This window comes from Ochotona curzoniae, unplaced genomic scaffold, assembly GCF_017591425.1.
Source record: "Ochotona curzoniae isolate NIBS_2020 unplaced genomic scaffold, NIBS_Ocur_1.0 contig_908, whole genome shotgun sequence".
NCBI lineage: Eukaryota > Metazoa > Chordata > Mammalia > Lagomorpha > Ochotonidae > Ochotona > Ochotona curzoniae.
Window position 1 is genome coordinate 14,361,084 of NW_024466607.1, and position 15,053 is coordinate 14,376,136.

The 15,053-nt window shown below is 52.2% G+C and overlaps 1 protein-coding gene across 4 annotated transcripts in view; it reads right to left on the reverse strand.

Annotated features, from left to right (window-relative positions):
- Positions 1–15,053, reverse strand: part of LOC121165663 (SREBF chaperone) — a 50,107-nt gene that overhangs the window by 4,731 nt on the left and 30,323 nt on the right. For all 4 annotated transcript variants that reach the window (XM_040994377.1, XM_040994376.1, XM_040994375.1 and 1 more), the window contains 10 exons: positions 14,310–14,439; positions 6,838–6,995; positions 5,846–6,066; positions 5,591–5,696; positions 4,249–4,421; positions 3,778–3,904; positions 2,578–2,690; positions 1,989–2,083; positions 866–964; positions 551–769 (listed from right to left, as the gene is read on the reverse strand). In XM_040994377.1, coding sequence (XP_040850311.1) covers positions 551–769; positions 866–964; positions 1,989–2,083; positions 2,578–2,690; positions 3,778–3,904; positions 4,249–4,421; positions 5,591–5,696; positions 5,846–6,066; positions 6,838–6,995; positions 14,310–14,439 — 1,441 coding nt within the window. The remainder of the gene's footprint in view (positions 1–550; positions 770–865; positions 965–1,988; positions 2,084–2,577; positions 2,691–3,777; positions 3,905–4,248; positions 4,422–5,590; positions 5,697–5,845; positions 6,067–6,837; positions 6,996–14,309; positions 14,440–15,053) is intronic.

The window sequence follows — 15,053 nt, forward strand, 5'->3', positions numbered from 1 at the left end:
ATGCCAGCATATGCTACAGCAGCAGCGACTGGTTCCCTTTTCCATGGTCACAGGTTGGATTTCCTGACCAGAAAAAACACTGGAGAATTCTCAGGCATGACACAGAACTTCCTCGACCCTCCTGCCACCTCAGCTGGGGCCAAAAGGCTGCTGCCCATCCCTGAGGTCAGGGAGTGGCGCAGGGGAAGAGAGGGAGGGAGCTGCCAGACCTGCCCAGAAGGCTCAGCCTCTCTAATTTCCCAGGAAGTGGCACTGCTGCCTAGTGTTCACTCTGCTTGGTGTCCTGGGGCCTACAGCAGCCAGCAAACCCCAACCCAATGCACCCTAAGAGCTCCTGTCCTGGCTCACTCTGGGCAGACAGCAATGCCTCCACCTGAGGATCCCTCAGGTGAACGTGGGTCCTCAAGGACCACTATCTGGGCAGGGAGAGCATAATGGGCAGTTTCCCAAAGCCAGCCTTCTTTGGCCCATCAGCACCCAAAAGCAAGCATGGCAACCCTAGGGCTTGATGCTGGCCCCAGCGGGCCAGTGTGGGGCATGGGCCAGGTACCATGATCAGGCGCTGTGCCAGGCGGGTGCGGGCCAGGAAGTAGATGACACGCAGCCTCTTGGGGAGCCGCAGGTTCCGGAATGAAGATGGTTGCAGTGTAATGGTGTGGGGTGTGGACGGCCGCACAGCCAGTGGCCGCTCATAACGTACTGGACGCCCCAGTGGTTTGGTTGGGGGCAAACAGGCCTCTGGGGGCAGCCGCTTGTTCAGGTCTGCAAGCTGTTGATGGCACAGTGGTAAGGGTCCAGGTCTACTGTCCAGAGGCTATGGGCATGGGAACTCTGCCCCTGCCCAAGGTCTTCGGGCCAGGCCTACCTCCATCCGGCGAATGTCAATAGACAGGACAGTGGTGAAGAAAAGCATCTGCAGGAAGAAGTCAGACACCAGGCCCACAACAGCGAAGAGGCAGAACTCCTGGAATGACAGCACGCAGGGGTGGAGGGGCCAGAATCTGCAGGCAGGGCACAGGAGACAAGCCCCTAGCACAGTGGGGGCAGCGCCAGCAGGGCAACCCATGCCCACCAGAGGGCAGTAGAGACACACACCCCACCACCAGAGGGCAGTGCATGTGCATGTGTGTGCACGCGCACACACACTTCAATGTTTTGGTTTTTTTGGAACTCTAAAGTCTCATGGTCCTTTTCTTCAAAATCCCCACCTACTGACTCTAGTCCTATGCTACCAACCTAGCCAGTGTTAAGGGCTGATCTTGGGGCCCTGAGCTACTTTTGCCAGCCACGACACTGGATCAGTGAAGCTAGGGTGAGGGAGCAGGGGGACTCACTCTGACCTGAGCCTCTGTCACTAGATGAGCTCTGCATTTTCCTCCCCCATGCCTCTGTGTGAGATGTCTGGCAAATCACCAGCCTCAACTCAAGTCTAAGCTAGGAAGACAGGGTGTGGCACCCACAGGCACTGTGGTCATGTCAGCTAACACCCCACTCTTGTACCACCTGCAGGTGCCACTCTTTCTTCAGGAGGAAAGCCTGGCACCTTTTGACTCTGTTCCTGCAATCCCCAGCAGCCCTGGGGAAAGCCCATTCTTCCCCTCCTGGATTCCCAACTCAGCGCAGGCCTGTCTCTCCTCTCCTTCCTTGGTGAGAGGCCACCCTTCCACAGGTCGGCAGGCCAGGCTGTGGGACAAAGAAGGAAAGTCTCGGAGGAAGACAAGAAGGGGCTAGTTCAGGGGTCTCACGGTGTTGCTGCCTGGGCAGTCTTCAGCTGCAGAGTCTGTCATTGGCTTTTACTAGGCCTGCAGAACCTCCTGCCAAGTGGATGAATAGGCCAGCAGGCAGGAGAGAGTAAATGGCAGGGATTCAAGGCAAAGCCTGCCTGGCTAAGAGCTCTGCAATACAACCAGCTTGCAGACAAAGAGGTCCGTCTCATAGACCATGAGGAGTGCGCAGCAGCCTCTGAGCAGCAGGCCTTGGGGCCTCACCTGGATGGCAGGCACTAGGGTGAAGTAGCCAATGAGGATGATGCACAGCTCTGTCGCCATGTTCTTCATAATGGACCAGCTCTCACTGCTTAGGCCTGCAGGGCAACACCAGAGCACAGAACGGCACATGACCTCCCTCGGAAAGGAGGGTGCTCATCTGAAGGGTAGAGGAGTGGGCAGGGGCCCAGCACTCTGAGGCAGCAGTCTACCATGAAGTGCCCTGGCCCATGCCCAATCCCAAGCAGCTCACACTTGGGAGGCCTGGTGAGTACAGGACGGGGCTCTAATCAGAAGAGGGAGAAACAGAACAGGAAGGAATAAGGTAGGAAGAGAAACCACAAGGCACTGATTCGCTTGAAGGTCATCTCCAAACATGAGCCCTAAAGCAGTCCACTTTTCTTCTTGACCCATGAGCCAGGACCAAGGACGGGTCCATGACCCCATGGTGCTTTGGGTCACGTTTCATGCTGCTAGGGCCTGGTGACTACTGCATGGACATTGCAGGCCAGAGCAAAGCAAGCTTCCTCATGGGGCCCAATACAAGGGGAGGCCCTCTCCACCTCAGGGCCCTGGTCCTGCCCTATCTTACCTTGGGCAATCCGCAACTTCACCTCGAGGTCCACCGGCGTGGAGACCACTGACTTGGTGAGCACCAACACGTTCTCTAACCCAATCACCACCACAAGGTAGGGGAAAATTTCCCTAGACAGAAGGGGAAGGACAGAGCTGTGGTAGGTGCCCAGCACAGGGCTGGGGGTTCCCAGTCTTGAGCTCACGGTAGGTTGTGGAGTTCCAAGTTTCCAGGTGCTAAGCAACTCCCATTCATGCCTCCTCTCCCACCCTCATCCTGTCTACACAGCTCTCAGCTTCAGGCAGGCTCACAGGTCAAGGGGCCAGCAACCCAGCACAGAGGAGGCCCTGAGGGAGGGTTCTGCTACCACTCCAGACAGTACCACCCCTCTAGGCCCTTCCTAAGTCAGATGCTATGGACCTGGCTGAAGTGACTGTGGCCATGGCCCCATGTAGTACTTCTAAGCCAAGCCATCCTAACTCAGTGGAAGCAAGTTGGACCCAGCCTACCACCCTGTACACCTATGCTGTGAAGCTGTGGTGCAGAACAACAGCTTTGCTAAAGCAAACCTTACACACTGCCTGAGCCCTTGGTCTCCCACAGCTCCACCAGAAAATGGGCTCCACCTTGCCAGATCTTACAGCAGGGCCCAAGTGAGGGCAGACTCTGAGTGGGGGTGCAGAGTGAGTAATGTCTCCTACCACCAGGTTTGAGAGAAAGTGGCAGTTCTAGGAGTAAAGTTCTAAGAGAAAGGTGCTTTTCCCACAACAAGCCTGGCAAGCCAAGGTGGGGGGCAGGTCCATCTGTTAGCAAGAGGGGAGCAGAGAGCCAACGAGACTGAAGTCAGACGGCAAACACAGAGTCCTTCCAGATGGGGATTCAGAGAGGAGTAGCAGGGGTGACAAGTGACAATCTGCTTGCACCTCTCATCTTTCTCCAACATGACCTAACTTAGTATTCTCTAAAGATTTATTTATTTATGTGAGCTGCAGAATGACAAAACGTTAAAACAGACATTCCATCCCGTGGTTCACTTCCCAAATGGACACAAAGCCAGGGCTGTCAGGCCAAAGCTAGAGCATGGAATACCAATTGGGTCTCCCCTATGGGTGGCAGGGCTCAAAAGACTTGTATCGATGTCACAAGCACCCACATCAGGAAGGACTAAGTGCCCAGCTGTGCCAGGCTCTCTGGCCTTAGGCCCTCCTGGGGACCTACCCGCCATTGAGGGTGGGCGTCAGGCCGAAGAGTGTGCAGAGCCCCACAGACATGAGCAGTGAGCTGAGCACTGTGACCACGGCAGCCAGGGCTAGTCCCCATTTGGACTTGACCATGTCGATCTTGCCTGGAGGACAGAGAGAGTACATCAGGGCAACAGCTTCCCCAGCCCCCAACTCACAGCACCCAGGGTCATGTGTCCTGTCAGCAGAGGCCGGGGAAGCTCCTGGAGTAATACTTCCCAGTCTCACGGACAAAGCACATCCTCCAAGAACCTGGACCCAGGGGAGGTCTTTTTCCAAGAATTCTGAGGACCCACCTGAGCCCCTTGCACTCAATGGGGGGTAAAGTCCTGGCTCTGGGAACCCCCAGGTTCATCTCTGTGCAAGTCGCCTCCAGAGGCAGGGAAGGGGATGGTATGAGAATGCCCATTTGGCTGGAGAAAGCCCCCGCCCCCTGCCATGGACCTACGTGTGGAGAAGTAGATGTAGGCAAACAAGATGATGTAGGTGGTCACGAGGGGGATGAGCTCGGCGACCCCGATCTCCTCCTTGAAGTGCACGTGGACCAGGCTCTCGGCCCGAAGGCTACAGTTGGGGCTTGGGTGCAGAAGCATGAGGCGGGCACGCAGGCTGCCCAGGAACCTGGTCACGAAGCAGGAAGGGGTACACAGAATATCCCTCTTGGCCCAGGGACACTGGCAACCCCCCAGAAAGCGGCCCATCAGGCATCCTGTGCTGGGCCTCTAAGTTTCTCTCGTTTCCAGGGGCTTTAGAAAAACAACAAAGCTGGCAAGGTTGTCTCCAAAGCTTCCCCCTCTCCCCTCTTCTCTCTCCAGGCTACCTCACCAGACTGAGTGGAGGCACTACTGGCGGCCCTGCAGCTGTGGCAATGCTCCTTTGGGACGCCCAGGCCACAACCCTCTTCCAGACTTGAGAGAGACACTGACATTTCTGGTCCTACTTTCATCTGCTACCTTTTCTTTCCTAAGATCTTTTCTTCCATTTATTTGAAAGGAAGTTGGAGAGGGGGGACAGGGATGGGACTGACTTTCCATTCTCTGGTTCACTCTCCGAATGGCGGCACTGGTCGGGGCTAGGCCAGGCTGAGCCAGAAATCAGGGGTCTCTTACAGATCTACCATGTGGTGCAGGGCCATTTCTGCTGATTCCCCAGGGGTATTAGCAGGGAGCTGCATCAGCAGTGAACAAGTCAGGACTCAAACCGGCCCCCACACAGGATGCCAGCTCTGCAAGCAGCAGCTTAACACAATACACCACAGTGCTGGCTCCACCTTTTCTAAAAAAAGATTTATTTGCAATGCAGAACAAAGAGAGAAGAAATAACAGAGGAAGGAAGGGGTAGATAGAGGGAGATCTTTTACCTGCTGGCTTACTCTTCAAATGCCTGCAACAGCCAAGACTGACCCAGACTGAAGCTTGCAGCCCAGAGCTTCATCTGGGTCTCTCACATGAGTGGCAAGGGCCCAAATACTTGGGCCATCTGCACTGCCTTTCCAGGCACACTGGCAGAGAGTTGGATTGATAGCAGAGTAGCCAGAAGTTAAACTGCTACTCTTATTTGAGATGCTAACACTGCATCTGGCAGCTTAACCAGATGAGCCACAACACTAGTCCCACCCCTTATTCCTAACATCTGATTGGCCATCCACCTGTGAGTATAGCAGACAATACCCCTTCATCTAAGCTAAGGACAGAAACACTTCAATAGGAGACCTAAAAATTGCCCAGGTTCCCAGGGAAGATTCTGAACATCGCTTCCTGTCACCCCACAACCCTAGGCAGGGCCCTCACTTGGCATGGTAGTGCTGGAAGACCAGAGTAATGGTGTAGGAGACCATCCTCTTCCGGGTGTAGAGGCTCACCCCGCTGTACTTCCCAGGAACACCAAACAGCAAGTCTAGGGACAGAAACAGCAGGTACTGACAAAGAAATCACCAGAGGATCCCTTCCCTCCAGCTCAGCCTCTTAGGAAACAAGAACCTCTCATTGGGGGAGTGCCCCCAGGGGAGAGCTGGCACCCCTTGTAGGAACCCATGACGGGGCTACCTTTGAGTGTGGCCGAAGTCTGCAGGGTTTTGGGCTCATGCTGGTGGATGGTCCTGATGATGTCTGGATCAGCATGGAAGCGTTCCCGATCATTTTGCCAGAAATTCCCGGGGGACAGCAGCAGGCACCCATGCTCGGGGAGCAGGTTTCGGAGCTTTCTGAGGCCTGGCAGCAAGTCAGTCACCTGCAAGCACACCTCCTCCAGGCTCCTGGGCCCAGAGCTGTGCAGGAGACAGGATAAGGCACCTGCTATGTCTGCCAGCTCAGGGCAGGCCCACTGCACTTGGGGGTCAACCCCTGTCACCACTAGGTTCCTAAATGTCCTTTTTCTGCTTCCTGGTGTCACCAAAGAGCCTGACAATGAAGACAGCAGAGGAAAATATCTCCAGGAGTTTAACAACAAAACCACACATCTCTGGTCTTCAAAGTGCACCTAGAATCCCAAAGCCCATCACCTCCAAGAAAAGACAAGCATGGGGATTATGGCAGCATGACTGCCCCATCACTAACAATCCAGCCAATCTGGTGGGCAAGTGGGATCAGCAGAAAGCTAGGAGCTTTATGTACCAGCATGCTTGTCAAAGCTGTTGTCTCACTAAAACCCACGGCTGGGAAAGCCTGAGAAGCTGGCACACTCAAGAGACTTGCTGATAAGCAGGGGCCTGGCTCTGAAGACATCCCCAGGCAGGGTTTGCTTCTTGTCACCAGAGCCACCTCTACATGCCCATCTCCTAACCCACAAGAGTTACACATCAGCTCCAGGGATATCTGTTCCGCGCTGAAGCTCAAGACTCCCTCTGGGCCACGGGCGTATCTACAGGGGAAATGCATCTTGAGGGGGGCCACAAGACACCCAGAAATGTAAGGCTAGCTGAGCTTCCATCTTCTTTGCTTTATTTCTGCAGATCTGGCTCAGGGGACTTACACCAAGGACTCTAAGTCTCACTTCCACTGTGAATGGGATTTGGGGGGACCAGGACAGAAATGAGTACCTGTCTCTCAGCACGTGGTTCCGGATCTCTTCTACCAGCTGGAATGCCCGGGACAGGGGTGAGCGGAACACATCGACTGCCAGGAGGTTCTTGTGCCAGGGAGATACTGAGGACTTGACAAATATCTGCTGAATGTATGCCACTGGGGCACCCACATACTGTAGAAGAAACAGAGAAGGGGGCCGAAAAGTCAGCTCAGAGCAGGAGGGAGAAGCACAGGGCACTGAGCATCTCCTATGGGCAAAGCACTGTGGGACCAGAAGTCAGTCAACAGCCCTTGTTCTCCTGTATCAGGTTCTCCGGGAGCAGTCCACAGCCACTCCATCATCATCATCACCTATGGCTGCTTTTACACTTGCTTGTGAAAGAAGCCATCTACCCCATAAAACATGTAACAGTGACCATCTGCCCTCCAGGGGATTTGTCTCCTGCCCACATGAGAGACCCTTAGCTCCCACAAGGATGCAGCCTGTCTCACTGCTCCTGGTTTTGCCTGCTGCAGCAAGGCAGCTCTGTGTGAAACTTGGAAGACCCCAGCCCCAACTCACTGAAGTCCCGGCTCTCCAAGCGTACAGCCTTAGAATGCTGTTGGTTTTCTGGATTTCAACCCCCTTGTTGTTTACCTGCAGCACTGAAGTGTCCATGCGTGCCACCCTCACATACAGTGTATGCAGAGCCAAAGGCTGACCAGAAACAACAGCACCCAACAGGCAGGCCTGTGAATCCCCAGCCAGTCCAAGGGAAGCAGAGGCACAGAGCCTTTCAGGACTCAAACCCAGGATCCCCTACACACGGGGCACTCTTATCTCAATGGAACCTGCTGACCACCCTTGAAGGCACAGCAGTGACCACAGGGTTCACCTGCAGTGCTGTGTGTGGCAGAGCTTGCCTGAAATGTGTGCCGGGCCAACTGAATGGAGCCACAGGACAGGGGAAAGGTGGATGGGAGGATATCGGAGGAGTAAGGCACACTGCAAACACAGCCAGCCTGGTCAGGAGTCCTGGCAGGAAGAACAGAAATTGCAGGCGCATGAGGCAAGTTAGGTGGCAAGCCAGCCAAGCTGTGTGGAGCCTCATCCAGTCAACCAAGAAAGGCCCACGTTGCTGAGGTGCAGGAGTGACCTCAGGAAAGCATCAGCTGGAAACGGACAGATCTGGCTCAGGGATGCAGGGCTGTCCACAGGTCTGCACAGCACTGCTCACATATGGATGAAGGGATAGGCACTGAGCATATAACAATACCAAATTCCAAGTTTTCACTAGGCAGGAGCCAAGACATCAACCAGGCACAATAGGCTGTCTCCTGGGCCACTGGGCACAAAGGAACAATTCAAATCAACCACCTGTGCCCTTACGTATCTTAAGTGAATGATGTGTCCAAAGTGGGCCCTGGGGACAGATGTCCATCTAGCCCTAAGCCAGCCCGTCAGGAGGTACAGAGGCACTCTCACGGATCTGGCCATCACAGGTTCCAGCCTGGGCAACTCTTCCACTCAACACAGTGCACACACCTGAGCTGGACAGCAGCTTCTCCCAGAGGGTCATCTCTGACATCTGAGACATGACACTCTCATGGCACCGTGGAGCCTTCAGCCACAGGCTGACTGCACTTACCATCTCCTCTGACTACTTCCAGGACCTTCCACGCCCACCCTCAGGCCCTCTGAATCCCCAGATCCCTTAGGACCATTTCCATGCTGCGACAGCTCCCTGGCTGTGATTCCACTTCCAGCCTCCTTCCTACACAAGTGCCTTCTCCCCAGCCAGAGCATGCAGGCCACTATTTCAGTAATGTGCAAACAGACGCCAAAACCAGTATTGTCACCCAAGCATCCTACTCCCTGAATCCATTCGGATTTCTGCTTGGAAGTGAATATATGATTATCACCATCATCCTACTGAGGGGAGGAGTCCCAACCCTCTCGTGTTTCCATAGGAATCTGCTATCCCTCAAACACCCACCAACTCTGGTAAAACCCAGAGCTCACTTGCCTTTGCTCCAAGCCAGGAAACCTTATCAGATAAATCCACCCAGAAATAGACTTCTGCCCAGCCATGCTCCCCAGCCTTGGCAGGGCCTCCCTCTGTGGCCAGACCCAGATGATCTCTGCCAACTTCCAGCTAAATCGTGTAAGCAGGAAAACCACGTTTCTAACTCTTTCATATATCAGTCCAGCTGTTCAAAATAATTCTATTGACTCCTCATCTACGCATGAGCCCTCTTTTGGGCATCCAAATTCTTGTATGGTGTTAACGAACAGGCATTGGCCTGGGCCCTGTCATTGTTCTCAGAAGATGACTACAAGTCTAGTAGTTATTTGGGAGGTTCAGGAAGCAGGGAAGGGACACCTACAGGTAAGGGAAGGTAGTCAAAGGGTGTGTTCCTGAGCAAGCGCCCTCCTGAACCTGCTGAATTGAACCAAGTTACCCCATGAGAAGGATGAGCACTGAGGCAGCATGCTGGGAGGCATGCGTTCTCCAGCCCTTGCACCTGTGTACTGAGACCTCTGGCCCATGAGCTGCAGCTGCCAGCAGGCAGACACTAACAGGGTAATGGGGACACAGTCCCACACACCAATGCAGGGCCCTCTCACTACCCATACTTGAGTCCCAAAGAGCAAATGTAAAAGCAGAGGGGCCTTGGAAGAGAAAGGAAACACAGGAGCAAGCAGAATCAAATGCCCACAGTAGGAGGGAAGCAGTGACAGGGGGTCTTCCTACAGGCCCTAAGACCTGCATCTCCTGCCCATGTCCTATGAAGTTGCCTCAAGAGAAGGCTGAATCTGGTGCTATATTCTGACAATTAGCAAAGAGTGAAAGGGATGGATATGGTGTTGGTAATGAGTTTACAAGGAAGCATGTGGAAGAAGGGACTCTGGAGACTAACCTGGCTCAGAGTCTAGCTCCACCGCCCCCTGGGTGGTACCTTCAGGCCTCAGCCCTCCCAGACTGAGGAGACAGGAATCAAACCCCAGGCTTCAACAGATGATTGTGAGGACCGATGGAAACAACCAGCGTATATGAAGCACCTAGTAGAGTATCTGGCTGAAAATACACTGGCAGCCTTCTCCTCCTTGACCTCTGCAAACTGAAAACTGGACTTGGCGATCCAGGCACAGCCCTCTTGGTCTCCAGGTTTCTCCAAGCTCAGTCTGAAACTTCCATCACCACTCTCATTGTGGTATCAAGTTCCCACTGCCTACAAAGCTGAAATCTACATTGCTCAAACCAGATTCATCTTGGTCCTTCTCACTTTGTCACAACCATACTCCAAGAAAAAGTGCAAACTCACTGCCTCCCAAGTAAAGTCATTCTGTTTTCTTCTTGAGCATCTACTGTGGATAAAACAACCAGCCATGTAAATGTGAATGAACTGCGACTCCAGCAGGATGGTAGCGAAGAGGAGACGCGGGCCCTTGTCTAAGAAGAGGGGATGTTCCTGGAGACAGTGACACAGGGGCATACGACTGGAGCACCAGCAGGGATCCTCCGTGTCCCTCCTCTCCGTGCTGGAAGGCCCGACCTCCTCAGGGTCAACAGGTCACAGGTACCGCACTGAGTCCTTCAGGAAGACACAAAAAGGCCCAACTGCAGGATGCAGCTCTCACTCCACACGGAAGGACCTCAGCTAAGGGGAGGAGGAGGACTATGGGACAAGACAACCGAGACCTTCAATATACAGAAAAATCCACAATTCACTGAAAAGGTATCAAAACAATTCAACCACGCTTGACAAAGAAAGACAGGCAAATATACAACATGCACTTCCAAAAAAGAATCACTATCATTAATCTTTTGGGAAATGCAAATTAATATCACAATTAGATGTTAAATACATCTACTAGAATGTCTTAAAAAAACAAACTATTGGGCCCAGCGCGGTGGCGCAAGTGGTTAAAGGTCCTCGCCTCGCACGCCCGGGATCCCATATGGGCGCCAGTTCTAATCCCGGCAGCCCCGCTTCCCTTCCAGCTCCCTGCCTGTGGCCCGGGAAAGCAGTCGAGGACGGCCCAAAGCTTTGGGAACCTGCACCCGCATGGGAGACCCGGAAGAGGCTCCTGGCTTTGGATCGGCATAGTATCGGCCCGTTGCGCTCACTTGGGGAGTGAATCATCGGACGGAAGATCTTCCTCTCTGTCTCTCCTCTCTGTATATCCGCCTTTCCAATGAAAAAATAATTAAAAAAATAAATCTTTAAAAAAAAAAACCAAACTATTAATACCAAAAACTTTACAGCACAAATAAACCTTTATGTATAAAAATTTTAAATACCATTCAGGAGCCCAGAATGACACTTCCCCTGTGTAGCGTTCCTTTGAATTTCCTTGGTTTTCTCCTTCTTTCCCAGGATCCCACCCACACCACATATGTAGCGTCTCATGAGGCTCCCCTGGACTTGTGATTGCTTCTCAGACTTCATTTACTGTTGATGTTTCAAGCTAACATGGCACCAATGGTTCGGTAGAGCAAGACCTCAGAGGGCAAGTGCCCCTCACTTCACACATTAGGGGCACATGTAATCCACGTGACTGGCTGCTCCTACATTAACCTTGGTCACCCAAGGACATGTCAGGCTTCTCCCCTCCCTGTACTGTATTCTGGAAGGAAGTCACCAGGCAAAACCCACACCTCAGGAGTGGAAGTTATGCTCCTCCTGCTGGAAAGAGAAGTAGCTACATAAATTGTTCAGATTCCCGGCGGCGTGGCCTAATGGCTAAGTCCTCGCCTTGAACAAGCCAGGATCCCATATGGGTGCTGGTTCTAATCCCGGCAGCTCCACTTTCCATCCAGCTCCCTGCTTGTGGCCTGGGAAAGCAGTCGAGGACGGCCCAAGGCTTTGGGACCCTGCACCCGCGTGGGAGACCCGGAAGAAGTTCCTGGATCCTGGCTTTGGATCGGCATAGCATCAGCCGTTGGCGCTCACTTGGGGAGTGAATCATCGGATGGAAAATCTTCCTCTCTGCCTCTCTTCTCTGCATATCTGACTTTCCAATAAATAAATAAATCTTTAAAAAAAATTGTTCAGATTTCTTTGGCCAAAGAATTATTGTCCCTCATTTCCTTATTTAATGAATCAGACAGTGTAACTCATGAATCTTTATTTTATATTCTGAGTTATAATTCAATATTACTTTGTTGCAAAAACTGTCCAACCAATGGCCACTGGTAGCTCTTTCAACTGGCTACTATTGTTTAGCATATATATATATATATATATATATATATATACACATATATATTTTAAACTTTAAACATCTTTGTCTTGCCTTCCCAGTGAGAGTGAGCTTCCTACTGTGAAGACACCATCCTCACAGAGGATGAGGCACACGAGAGACACTGGTCAGAGGGATGAATGGAGGAGGGGAGGGAGTCTGGGTCTCCTGGTGTGGACAGTACGTCCTGAGGTATGCCACCCCATACCCTCCTGTTTTTTTCCTTTAGAAACTTTGGTCCCCATCCCAAACCTGTGGCCAAGGGCAGGTGCTCTGCTGCTGTCTTTATCACTTGGCTGACGATGGGAGAGCATAGTTACCAAACCACAAGGCTGAACCTGTCATTTTATTTTTAAAGATTTATTTACTGGGGGTAAATAAATACCACCAGCATGGTAGCCAAGTGGCTAAAGTCCTCACCTTTCACGTGCTGGGATCCCATATGGCACTGGTTCTAATTCTGGCATTCCCACTTCCCATCCAGCTCCCTGCCCATGGCCTGGGAAAGCAGTCAAGGACAGGCCAAAGCCTGCATAGGAGACCCGGAAGAAGCTCCTGGCTCCGAACTTCAGATTAGCTCAGTTCCAGCCATTATGGCTACTTGGGGAGTGAACCAGAAGATGGAAGATCTTCTTCTCGGTCTCTCCTCCTCTCTGTATAACTGGCTTTCCAATAAAAATAAATAAAACTTAAAAAAAAAATTTACAGGACTGGTGCAATAGCTCAGCTGGCTAATCCTCCACAGGCCATTGCTGGCATCACATTCACATCCCGGCAGCTCCACTTCCCTTCCACTCCCTGCTTGTGGCCTGGGATAGCAGGAAAGAACAGCCCAAAGTCTTAAGACCCTGCACCTGCCTGGGAGACAGCTTCTGTACCATCAGGCCCACTCAACTACAACAGCAAGGAGACATCCACGGCCTACCTTGCTAGGACCTAGGAGCCATCACGTGGTCAAACTGTTTTAAGAGATGAATGAAATTTTGAACCTAGAAGGTTCCATGTGAGCCAGTGGTTGAGCTGGGACATGACAAGGAGCACCATGGAGAGCCAGGGCTATGTACTTCCCACCAATAACAGAGGTAGTTGCAATACACCCTCTCTTAGCAGCAGCAGCACAGGCAAGCTCATATCAAGTTACAGATTTACAGAAAGATCTTCCATCTGCTGGTTCACTCCCCAAGTGGCCACGACAGCCAGAGCTGAGCCAATCCAAAGCCAGGAGCCTGAAGTTTCTTCCAGGTCTCCCACATGGATGCAAGGCCCCAGGGTTTTGAGCTGTCCTCTACCGCTTTCCCAGATCACAAGTAGGGATCTGTTTGGGAAGCAGGGCAGCCAGAATATGAACAAGTGTCCATATGGGATCCTGGAGCACACAAGGCAAGGATTTAACAGCTAGGCCATAACAAGTGACATTATCTCATAGAGGAAAGGCGAGGTGGAGGGGAGGAGCTTTGGTTCTGCTCCTCAATCACAGGCCCAGCAGCTGGCAAGTAAAAGGTACAGACAGAAAGGCTGACCGAGCCTGTCCGAGTTCCAGACGTGGAGTACAGAGTCAGGCAGGTTAGTTCCTGTACCTGAGCCCCCAGAGACTATTGACTCTTCACTTCTGTCAGTGCTCAGTCTGGAGATTCGTATGGGAAGCACGGTCCATGAGAAGTGGAGTGCTGGGGTTAAACCGAGAGCTCTAACCCAGGGTTGATCTCCTGCCACCTGACATCTGAGGCATTTTATGCTGGGCCTTAGCTTCCTTACTTGTGGAAAAAACTAAAACCTCTACTTTTTAACCTAAGCTGTAAGACCTAACAAACCTGAAACAATTCTTTGCATAAGACACATGCTAGTGTCGGGGCTCTGATGTCAGAACACCCTATAGTCGCTCAGCTGTTCTCGTGCCCGCTCAGAGGTGAGAAGGGATGGCTGTAAGGGACGGGGCTGGCTGTGAGAAGCGATGGCTAGTCATACCTGGCTCTTCACATGGTGACCAGCCCAGGGGTGAGCCAGGTCCAGCTGGTCACAGCCAGGTCAACTGCAGACCCCAGGCTTTCTAGAACAGTCACACTTTCGCATCACTTGGTGCCTTCTTACAATAAAGGTTAACTCATTCAACATGTAACTCAAGATTTCTGGTACCTCTGTAAAGTAGTTTAAGCACATAAAGTTACAGCTGGGGCTTGAGGGGGCTCAGCCTCACTCACAGAAGGCCTTGGCTGCACCTGCCCAGCCTTGGGCTCTCCTCAGCAGTGGGCCAGCACGTACCCAGTCTGGCTGCTCGGCAGCCTCTGCGTGTCTGTGGTCAGAGTCCGCAAGTGGGGGCGAGTAGTCCTTCACGGGGGTGGAGAATTCCACAGGTCCTGTGCCCGGCAGGGGCAGTTTCAGCAGTGGACAGCTGGAATGGGCAAAAAAGAGAGCAGTCAGGACACAGGGTGAGGTGTAGTGACAACCACAATTACAGGGTCTCTGCTGGGACAACTGTACAAATGCACAAAACTTCACTACCATGAAATGTCAGGAGGTGAAACCCCAAAGTCACCCAGATGAGTTCCCAAGCTTATTTTGGTCACATAATTAAATGTTTCTAGAAAGTTAATACAGGCAAAATGCTAAAAGCAAGCAAAAAACCTTGTCAAATGAGGGATAAGATAATGATGAAAAACTGGGGAAAACTATAAAAACCGAGGATTTCAATTCAGACAACTGAGCAATCATTCTGTTCAAAGGGACAGACTATGAAAACTGTGTAGCACGTAAGGATGTGCTCTACACTAGACTATACTAAACTGAAGTTAATGGACCCACTTGGTGCTTCAAAAATGTGGCAGACGGATACACAAGATGTGCATTTTGTTTCAGTTCTCATTCTTTAAAAATTGCTTGAAAGGGCAGGTGTTGTGGCATAGCAAGTTAAACTGCTGTATGAGACATCATCCTGGAGCACAGGTTTAAGTGCTGGCCTCTCACCGTCTCCAGCTCCCTCTAACACCCCGGGAAAGCTGCTGCCGA